The 10,198-nt window shown below is 47.0% G+C and overlaps 2 protein-coding genes across 4 annotated transcripts in view; both read right to left on the bottom strand.

Moving 5' to 3' along the window:
- STAT2 (signal transducer and activator of transcription 2) overlaps positions 1-1,839 on the bottom strand; it is a 17,016-nt gene extending 15,177 nt beyond the window's left edge. For 2 of the 3 annotated variants that reach the window (XM_035002367.1, XM_035002369.1), the window contains exon 1: positions 1,735-1,839. The gene's annotated coding sequence lies outside the window, so the exon portion shown is untranslated. The remainder of the gene's footprint in view (positions 1-1,734) is intronic. The other variant, XM_035002368.1, reaches the window with a different exon arrangement.
- Positions 1,840-2,514: 675 nt separating this feature from the next.
- Positions 2,515-3,604, bottom strand: APOF (apolipoprotein F). Its single transcript, XM_035002366.1, has one exon. The coding sequence runs from the start codon at positions 3,505-3,507 to the stop codon at positions 2,701-2,703; it is 807 nt and encodes a 268-aa protein (XP_034858257.1). The 5' UTR covers positions 3,508-3,604; the 3' UTR covers positions 2,515-2,700.
- Between the last annotated feature and the right edge of the window lie 6,594 nt (positions 3,605-10,198).

Raw genomic sequence — 10,198 nt, 5'->3', positions numbered from 1 at the left:
GGGATCATGACCTGAGCCGAAGGCAGTCGCTTAACCAACTGAGCCACCCAGGCGCCCATGACTGTGATACTTTTAAGACCTCTATCAACCTCTGATTCTTCATGTAGATTATCAACTTTGTGAAAAACCCAGAAATTTCTTCTTTTATTCCGCCCCCCCCCCACCACTGCAACAGGGTTGGGCAAAGAAAGCACAGGTGTTTGTTGTGAAAGTGAAATTTCACTCCAAACTGTTTTTTGTGTCACCAAGTAGGCTGGGCTAAGAATCTTTCTTCCTCTCTTTCCCTGCCCCCTGCCATCTGTCTTTTTAGGAAATCAAAACTTATTCTTGCTGCAGCCTGAACCTAACAGAAAAGAGTATTTACATACATCTGTGGGCTTAAAAAGGTCACATGATCTTATTACAAATGAAAGAAAAATGTCTGGGGTGGGAGAGATTCTCTTCCAACAGTATGAATAATCATGAGATGCTTTTCTACCTCTTTGAAGTAGAAACAGGAAAGAAAGGACTGGTCAGAAGCTCCTATTTTTCATTTTAATCCTCTTACTAGTGCTTGGCTTTTTAAACTATGCATCTGTACTGCTTTAAAAAAACAGGGCGCCTGGGTGGCTCAGTTGGTTAAGCGACTGCCTTCGGCTCAGGTCATGATCCTGGAGTCCGGGGATCGAGTCCCGCATCGGGCTCCCTGCTCCTTGGGAGCCTGCTTCTCCCTCTGACCCTCCTCCCTCTCATGCTCTCTGTCTCTCATTCTCTCTGTCTCAAATAAATAAATAAAATCTTTAAACAAACAAAACAAAACAAAACAAAAAATGGCGGGGGGTGCCTGGGTGGCTTGTGTTCCCTCTCTCGCTGTGTCTCTCTCTGGCAAATAAATAAATAAATAAAATCTTAAAAAACAAAAAACAAAAAACCCACAAATGGAGAAGCCCCACTTCTCAAGGAACCAATCTCGGTTAGTATTAAAAGAGCAAGGTGGCAAGTTACCCCTGAGGTTTAAATACGAAAAAACAAAACAAAAAAACCCCACGGTCTTCCCAAATAGATCGCAAACACGAGGGTTAAAGGCTTTAACACAACTTTTTTTCCAGCTATCCCTCACTCTTTTAGGCATATATTTTGTGCTCAATCAGCTTTTTGGAAAAGAACTGCAATTTGTATGTGACCACAGGCAAATCGTTTCACCTTTCTGTCCCTTATACTTCTTTTTTTTTTTTTTTTTTTAGATTTTATTTATTTGACAGAGAGAGACACAGAGAGAGGGAACACAAGCAGGGGGAGTGGGAGAGGGAGAAGCAGGCTTCTCGCCGAGCAGGGAGCCCGATGCGGGACTCGATCCCAGCAGCCTGGGATCACGACCTGAGCCGAAGGCAAACGCCTAACGACTGAGCCTCCCAGGTGCCCCTGTGCCTTATACTTCTTAACATAACAACGAAGGAAGTGAAACCGTATCTACCTTTAGACCTTTTTTTGGTGAGAATCAAAATTAAGACTAAGACCGGAAGGTAAAAGCATCGGCTAAGGGTATCGGAGGCTGCCGGGGAGTTTGGGAAGACGGGTGTTAGGGTTGGAGAGCTGGGCTGGATGGGGAGGTTCGGTTATGCAGCAGGAGACGGCTATTTCAACCTGGGGAGGAAGTTTTACCACTACGGGGCGTACCTCCGGGGCCTGCCGCCTTTCCCGGGTAGGAACTCGCGCCTGCACCCAGACCCCCGCACGCCCCCTCTGGGTCCGTACCTGGTAAGGGTCTCAATCCCAGCTTTCTCCAGCGGCTCAGGGCAAGGCTTCCGGCCGCAAAAGCTCAGGCGCGGGCTCCGCCCCCGGCTTCGACCCGCCCCTCAGATCCGCCCCCTTGTAGCTCACGGTGTGGAGCGGACGGCTGAACTCGGGAGCTCGCCATTCTCTGCCTGGCAACCCCGACGCTGGCTGCCATTCAGCCAAACTTTCCTAAGTCATTGGCGCCGCCACAAGTCCTCTCCCCGCGGGGCGGGACAAGAGGAGTCGAAACCGCACACCCCCAGCTCCAGCGATTGGTGGGAAAGCTCAACTACGCCCCGCCCCGTGTCCGCGGAGGGAGGAGTCCGATTAATGGAATAGCCTGGGGCTATAACAGCTGATTTCCGAGAACCCTTGCCTTGGGAAGAAAACCGAGACTGGTCCAGGACGCTGCAGGCTGTAAGAGCTCCATGAGAGGTGGGACCGGAATTTCGACACTTCGGGATAGGAAGGGACGAGCTGTAGTCATAAATATTTATTGATGGTACCTTGCTAAGAACTTGAGGTTCATTGTATCGTTTTTAATTGCCACAAAACCCATCCAGGTGAAAATGATTATCACTACTTTAGAGGTTTTAAAAAACCGAGTTTGGAGTAAAAGTTGTTACTGGTCAGTGATCACTGAGGCTCTTAGAAGTGGAGCCTGGATTCAAATCTAAATCCTCGGACTCCAAACCCCAAACTTTAAAATTCCTGCATTTTACAGCACTGCCTTCCTCCTTGATAACAAACCAGAGATTGGGATTTTGAACATACACACATTACAGCTTGTCAAAATATTAGATTTATTCATTTTGTGATGACCACCTTTTATATCCCAAGACTGCCATTCCCAGGATCTAAGTCATAGCCATTATATAAGCCCTGAACTAATCAGGGAGGTGAACTAACACCAAAGGGCCATGGCAGTTGTTTCTTCCAGGTCACTCACATCTTAGGTCCCCCTCCCCAGTCCTCCATGCTGATCTCTGGCAGAGCGGTGTTTGCCTCTTTCCCATAGTAATACTGGATCAACTGTTCAATACCAGCCTTCACTGCAGGTTTAAGTGTAGCACTGATTAGTCGTCCTGTGGGTCCCCCAGACAATCCAGCCATGGTCATCAGAAGGTCATAACCCATATCTATGACCCCATCTTGGCCTCGTTCCTTGGCCTTGTCTGAACAGTTCAGAGCAGCATAATACAAAGCTGTGCCGAGACTGTAGTAGGTTCCAATTGCTGGAAACAACCTGATTACATTGTGCACACCGTGCTCCTGCTCCTGCTCACAGTCATTGGTAGGGAGGGAGCGTCGGGCTCTTTCTGGGCCTGGTTGCTCCCCGGCCAACAGCTGTAGAGCAGAGGCCAGGGCATCCACTGAAGCTGCCCTCCCTGTGCTTCTGCTTTTCTGGCGCTCTTGAAGATGTTGGATGAGTTTCTGTGTAGCTTTTACACCCCCCTGGCGGTACAGCTGAAGTTGCAGGGTCCAGACATCAGCCTGGCAACCAGCTTTCGCCAGGGCGATCACCAGTGGTAAGGCTACCAGGAACTTGGGTAGAGGTGCCATGTTGGTGAAGCCAGGCAGGGACTTTGGGAGCAGAGTCTGGCAGGACAAGGGGTCTGAGGAAGGTGGCCAGGATCTCAAGGATAAGGGAATATTTGTCCGGTTTCCATATGAAATGACATCCACAGGGGGCAGCAGGAGGTAGCAAAAAAGCAGCTCAACTTGTATCGTGATGAATCTGAGGTCACACATGTCTGAAACAGAATACACTGGGGAGGGGACAAACCAGAAACATACAAACCATTTCCCTAAGGGCTGTGGTCTGAAAGGAGCCCATGACTCAGGGCACACCTCATCCATCATCTCCAAACTTCTGTTATGTTTAGGTAAAGGCCCAAGAATCAGGAAATGCAGCCCAACTGTTCCCACTTGGCCTTCCCCATCTTCAAGTCACCAGAGACTTCCTCTGCTTTATTTCCACCCATTTATACGAGGCCCCAAATTACCACAAAGTTCATGTGAGGAGCGAGACTGTCTTGATAGGTTTGGTTGCTCCTCAATCCAGTTCTGCCCACTTCTCTGCCCCATGAAGAAAGGAGATATTTGCTTTCCCCCATAATCAGTAAGAGATGCAATCTCTGCAAATATTTGTCCATTTGTATTGGCTGCGCAAGCCTTGTCCCCTTGTCACACATTGACCTCAACACCTAAGACCCTGTTCTTTGGCATTTCTGACACGTCCCTGTCACTTTTCCACTCTAGCTCACGCTATGAGCTGGGAGACCCAGAGTCAGGAGAGATTAGATCTCTATGATTCTCTCTTATTGTATCTCTTTTCAGTTTAAGAATTAGTGAACTACAGCATCTAGTTGGTTGGGGATTTAGTACAGGGTGGATGAATGCGAAAAAGGTTAAATTACCTCTCATGCTTAGTACATATTACATGCACAATATATGATGACTGAAAGAAAAGAAAAAAAAAAAAAGCAAAATGGAATAAGAACTAGGGGCCGGGCAATACTAAGTGGGGATGCTCAAGGCTAACACCAGTCCCATGTGTGTTTTACCACTGGCATGAAATAAGGTACATCTGTCCCGAGTGGTCTTATACGTTTCTTTCTTTCTTTCTTTTTTAAGATTTTATTTGAGAGAGAGAGAGCGAGCACAGGAACAGGGGAGAGGGGCAGAGGGAGAGGGAGAAGCAGACTCCCCACTGAGCAGGGAGCCCAATGCGGGGCTCGATCCCAGGACCCTGGGATCACGACCTGAGCCAAAGCAGACGCTTAACCGACTGAGCCACCCGGGCACCCCTGGTCTTTTACATTTCTAACTACTTACTATGTCCCATCCTTAAACATAGTCCTGAGAAAAGATGCTTGTTGCCTAGGTGGCATTGAATATCTGAAGTAAGCCTAGACAAATTCCTAAATGAATTTCTCCCTAAAGCACTCCCAGATAGCTGTGGAACTTTTGATAAATTATATTGTCATCATCCGTAGACACTCAGAGGTTCTTAACTTGGAGGGTGCTTCAGCTTTTTGCCTAGTTCTTCCGCACACTCCCAACATGCATTCCTGCAGCTCTAGGGGATACTGACAGCAACATCTTTGAACTGTGCCACCTGCAACATGGCAGATGGCTGGTAGACCAATCACGCCAAGGTGTGTATTTGCCACCAGCAATACATTCCTTAGGGTAAATAGCTGAGTGTTAGGTTCATCCAAGCTTCCCCGCAGGTCCCCCCAGATCCCTCAGAGTGACCTTAGTATTGCCAATGCTTTCCTCCTCATTGTGCTCTCCTCTCATGGAGAAGAGTTTCAGTGATGTCCTTTCCTCCCATCCTAACAAGCTGAAGCTGAGAATGTGGGCCTCAGTCGGGTAGCCAGCCTCCTCCAGGGCCACCCCCAGAGCCAAGTTGGATAGGTACTCAGGCAGAGGGGCTAAGGAGGAAGCAATGTGCAAGAGATCTGGGCAGGTCTTGGAATCTGGGAGAGGGAGCTGGCTGGAGAGTGTGTTCAAAGGATGGCCAGTTTTTGTGAAAGATGGCTGGAAGTTCAGGGCCCTTTTCTGGGTATTTCTTGGAAAGACAGCCAATGGGAACAGCAAAACGCAGCAAAGGGGCACCTGGCTGGCCCAGTCGGTAGAGCATGAGACTCTTGATCTCGGGGTTGTAAGTTCGAGCCCTATGTTAGCTGTAGATATTACTTAAAAATAAAATCTAAAAAAACAAAAAGACACAGCAAAGGAGTAGCACAGCCTGGATCATGGTGGGTCAGCAGGAACAGCCCACAGGAAACGGGAAAGAAGTAGTTGTTGGGGTGGGAAGTGGGGAAAGGCTTGGGCCAAAGAGACACTAAGACTAGTCAAAGCTAGGAAGTGATTCTACCCCTGGAAGCTTCAGGTAGCTTGGACATAGCTTCACCCCCACCCTTACAAGCTGTGGGCAGTCCTCACCTGCTCCAGAAGGAAACAAGCCAGAGGAACAAGATGGTCCAAACACGTCCTTTCCTCGGTGCTTCTCTAATCTGAATGACAACTTCCTAGAGCTCACCTCCTCTACACCCCAGCCAAAAAAAGTTGGCCCTCCTGAAAACAGTGAAGGACATAATATTCACAAGTATTTATCCACCTCTTCCTGGCTCAGGCTTTTCCCCCTCACCTTTGCCCCATGCTGGCAAAAGGGCCATTGCCCTTTGTGGCTACTGCTTTTCCTGCCTCGTATCCCTATCACCCTAAGGATTTCTCTAGACCTAAACCTAGATCAGGAAAAATTCCTCAGTCTCTTCTGGGGAGGCAGGGAGGCAAAAGGCAGGGATGCCAATGATTTCTGGGCAGGAGACCCCAAAACAGTTCTTATTCAATGGACTTACCAGGTAGAAAAATGAGAAAATAGAACCTACTGGCAAGTCAGATCAAATCAGAGCAACTTTTGTTTTTATCTTGTTATACCAGCGCAATACCCTAATTAAACACATTCATTACCCTGATAGGACCTCTTTCTAAGCCTGTATCAGTGTAGGAATTGATCTTCATTTCTTATTTCTAGGGGTCTAGATGAGAAACTGTAGTCTGGAAAATAGAGAATGATGGCATATGGTGCCTCCTAAAAACTGGTACAGAAATCCCATCATTTTGCCATATAGGTTCCACACTGGTGCTATAACCTATCTCTGGCAGACGGCCAGAGGCATTATTAGGCTAATGAACAAATCCCAGGTTCCTTCTATCTTACTCACTCCTCTCAGCCCCAGGAGGAGCCCTAAGGAGCAAAAAGAAATCAGGGGGGAAAAGTTTTCTAGAACAAGAGGAGTAAGTCTTCCGGGAGCTACTGGGACACAATCCTAAAATTGAGAGAGCAAAGAATTGGATCTAGAGGCATCCAACACTGTGGCCTGAAATTCCTGGACTCTAAATCCACAGAGCACCTCAAGGCTCTGCTCCTTCTGGACAGCTCAGGGAAGTTTTTCGACCCTGTCAGATTCTCCCATTTCTGACTTGAGTTCACCATCAATAACTGGGCCTATCCTCGCATCCAGTTTGTTAGTCAGCATCAGCATCATCATACCCCTCCAGGTGAAAATGGCTTTTGGTTGAAATTCCTCCAATTTCCAACACTAGTGCCTTGGGAGTGACAGGGGAGAGAGAAAAGAATTGTAAACATGGTAGGGGGAGGAAAAGTGGTGATGAGTTTGTCTCCAGGACCAAGGAGAAAAATGACAGAAGGATGATGGCAAAAGCAGATTCCCCTCCCCGCCTCCCCGCCTCCCTACCTTTGCTCCTGTCCTTGTCTTCCACCTGTTCCTCATCAATTCCCATCAGCTGTCAGCTGATTTTTTTTTGGTTGCTGTCTCAATTAGTAGAGGGTCTTTTTTAGTAGTTTATTTTTTACTATTTTTTTAAAAAAGATTTTATTTATTTGAGAGAGAGAGCAAGAGAGCACAAGCGCGGGGGGGGGGCAGAGAAAGAGGGAGAAGCAGGCTCCCCACTGAGCAAGGAGCCCGAAGTGGGGCTCGATCCCAGGACTCTGGGATCATGACCTGAGATGAAGGCAGATGCTTTTTTTTTTTTTTTAAGATTTTATTTATTTGAGAGAGTGAGAGAGAGAGAGAGAACACACACAGGGGGAGCGGCAGGCAGAGGGAGAGGGAGAAGCAGGCTCCCCACTGAGCAGGGACTCTGGGATCAGGACCTGAGCCGAAGGCAGACGCCCAACCGACTGAGCCACCCAGGCATCCCAGTAGTTTATTTTGTAGAGTAGTTTTAGGTTCATAGGAAAATTGAGCATTAAATACAGTCCCCAAATATTAAAATATTTCCGGTATTAACATCTTACATTAGTGTGGTACAATTAATTACATTAAAACTATTTATTATGTATTATTATTACCTAAGTCCCTAGTTTACATTAGGGTTTAATTCTTTGCATCCTATACTTCTTGGTTTTAGGAAATACATAATGTCATACACCTACCTTTATGGTACCATACAGAGTACTTTTCACTGTCCTAAAAATCTTGGGTGTTTTAACTACCATTCCCTATCAGCCTGGTCTCCCCTGAAATAGGAGGCATCAAAGTTAACTCAATCAGCCCCCTAGAGCAGAGTGGCTGGTACATATGTACTCAACAGACAGCAGTCCTGCTCCTCTCCCGTAGGGACACCAGGGCTCCTCTCCTTCTGCTGGCTTAAAGAGGGCCCCCAGGGCTTGGGCTTAGCACTCCTCATCAGGCCCTTGCTCTCCGGAGACCTCAGATTCCAGCTCTGGCTGAAGCTTTCCTCTGAGCCACTTAAAGAATCATCTAACTTGGGGTGCCTGACTGGCTCAGTTGGTAGACCATGTGACTCTTGGTCTCGAGGTTGTGTAAGTTCAAGTCCCATGTTGGGTGTAGAGTTACTTAAAAATCAAATCTCAAAAAAAAAAAAAAGGATCCTCTAACTTTCTTGGGCTTCAGCGTGTTTGGATTCCACAGGAAACTTTCCTATGGCATCAAAGAAGTTGAAAATGATAGCAAAGTGAAAGAACCAGCCTCTAGATCAGCACATTGTTAGTATTAACAGCTACTTTGTGCTTAATACTGCACCGGGGTAGATCTGCAAGTGCTGGGACCCTTATTAATATTGCTTTATTCACCTACATATGCCTAGTCTTTTTTTTTTTTTTAAAGATTTTATTTATTTATTTGAGAGAGAGAGAGAGAGCACATGAGAGGGGGGAGGGTCAGAGGGAGAAGCAGACTCCCTGCCAAGCAGGGAGCCTGATGCGGGACTCGATCCTGGGACTCCAGGATCATGACCTGAGCCAAAGGCAGCCGCTTAACCGACTGAGCCACCCAGGCACCCATGCCTAGTCTTTAGTAATCACTCCCAATTAACACCCAAAGCCCAGAATGGCGACCATATAGGAGGCACTGAAAACATGTATTAATTGGATATAGTAATAAATGCACCTTTGGGACCTAAAGGTGAGTAAGACAGTCCTTTCAAGGAGCTCACAATCTAATGGGAAAAGGAACAAACCAGATGAAACACTGTAAGATTGGCACTTTATCAGGGGAATGAACAAATCCCAGCTAGAAAAGTGATTGCTTGTGGTTTGAGGTTCCAAGAATGACAAAGACTGCATCACAAAAGCAAGCCTATCTGAGCTGATGAGATAGGAGTTGGATAGAGCCCACCAGCACAGAGGCTGTCATAATCAACAGGTTTTTTTTTCTTTTTTTAAAGATTTTATTTATTTATTTGAGAGAGAATGAGAGACAGAGAGCACGAGAGGGAAGAGGATCAGAGGGAGAAGCAGACCCCCTGCTGAGCAGGGAGCCCGATGCGGGACTTGATCCCGGGACTCCAGGATCATGACCTGAGCTGAAGGCAGTCACTTAACCGACTGAGCCACCCAGGTGCCCCATAATCAACAGTTTGGTGGCAGGAAAAGGCCTGCTCTGTGAGGGTGATTCAAAATAGTCTGAGGGGCTGGGGCACATGGCAGGCTCCGTCAGTAAAGCATGCAACTCTTAATTTCAGGGTTGTAAGTTCGAGCCTCACATTGGTGTACAGATTACTTAAAATAATAGTAATAAAATCTTAAAAAAAAAAAAAGTCGGGGGAGGGCAACAGTGTAAAATAAGGCAGTTGAAGCTGCAAAGACTTGCCAAGATGAGGCATGCTATTCTGGATCCAGACTCTGTCCCGAAAGAAATGGGAGACCATCAAATGCTCTTGAGCAGGGCAATGACATGATCGGAACCACATTTTAAAAGGAATTCTGCAGGCAGAATGGAACAAGAATGAAAGGGAAGAGGAGACTGGGACGAGGAATCTTAGAGGGTCAGATACTGTAGGAGTCAAGGTCAGAAATGAGGAGCGGTGTACTCTGGGGGTAGAACCAATGTAAGATGTGACTCGTTCTCTTAAGTTCCTTTGTAAAGCTTTTTTTTTTTTTTTTTAAGATTTTATTTATTTACGGGCGCCTGGGTGGCTCAGTTGGTTAAGCGACTGCCTTCGGCTCAGGTCATGATCCTGGAGTCCCGGGATCAAGTCCCGCATCGGGCTCCCTGCTCGGCAGGGAGTCTGCTTCTCCCTCTGACCCTCCCCCTTCTCATGTGCTCTCTCTCTCTCATTCTCTCTCTCAAATAAATAAATAGAATCTTTAAAAAAAAAAAAGATTTTATTTATTTATTTGACAGACACAGCGAGAGAGGGAACACAAGCAGGGGGAGTGGGAGAAGGAGAAGCAGGCTTCCCGCCGAGCAGGGAGCCCGATGTGGGGCTTGATCCTAGGACCCTGGGATGGTGACCTGAACCAAAGGCAGACGTTTAACGACTGAGCCACCCAGGTGCCCCAGTGTATTGAATATTTTAAGTCCACTGTTGAGACTTACTGCTCAGAGAAAAAGATTGCTTTCAAAATATTACTGCTCATTGACAATGCACCTGGTCACCCAAG

Source organism: Mirounga leonina, unplaced genomic scaffold (genome assembly GCF_011800145.1).
Source record: "Mirounga leonina isolate KUSES-001 unplaced genomic scaffold, KU_Mleo_1.0 Mir_126, whole genome shotgun sequence".
NCBI classification, from domain to species: Eukaryota; Metazoa; Chordata; class Mammalia; order Carnivora; family Phocidae; genus Mirounga; species Mirounga leonina.
This window is presented reverse-complemented; position numbering and strand designations above follow the sequence as displayed.

Coding starts and splice junctions, on each gene's coding strand:
- APOF (XM_035002366.1), bottom strand. CDS start 3,507: ATGTGTGACCTCAGATTCATCACGATACAAGTTGAGCTGCTTTTTTGC.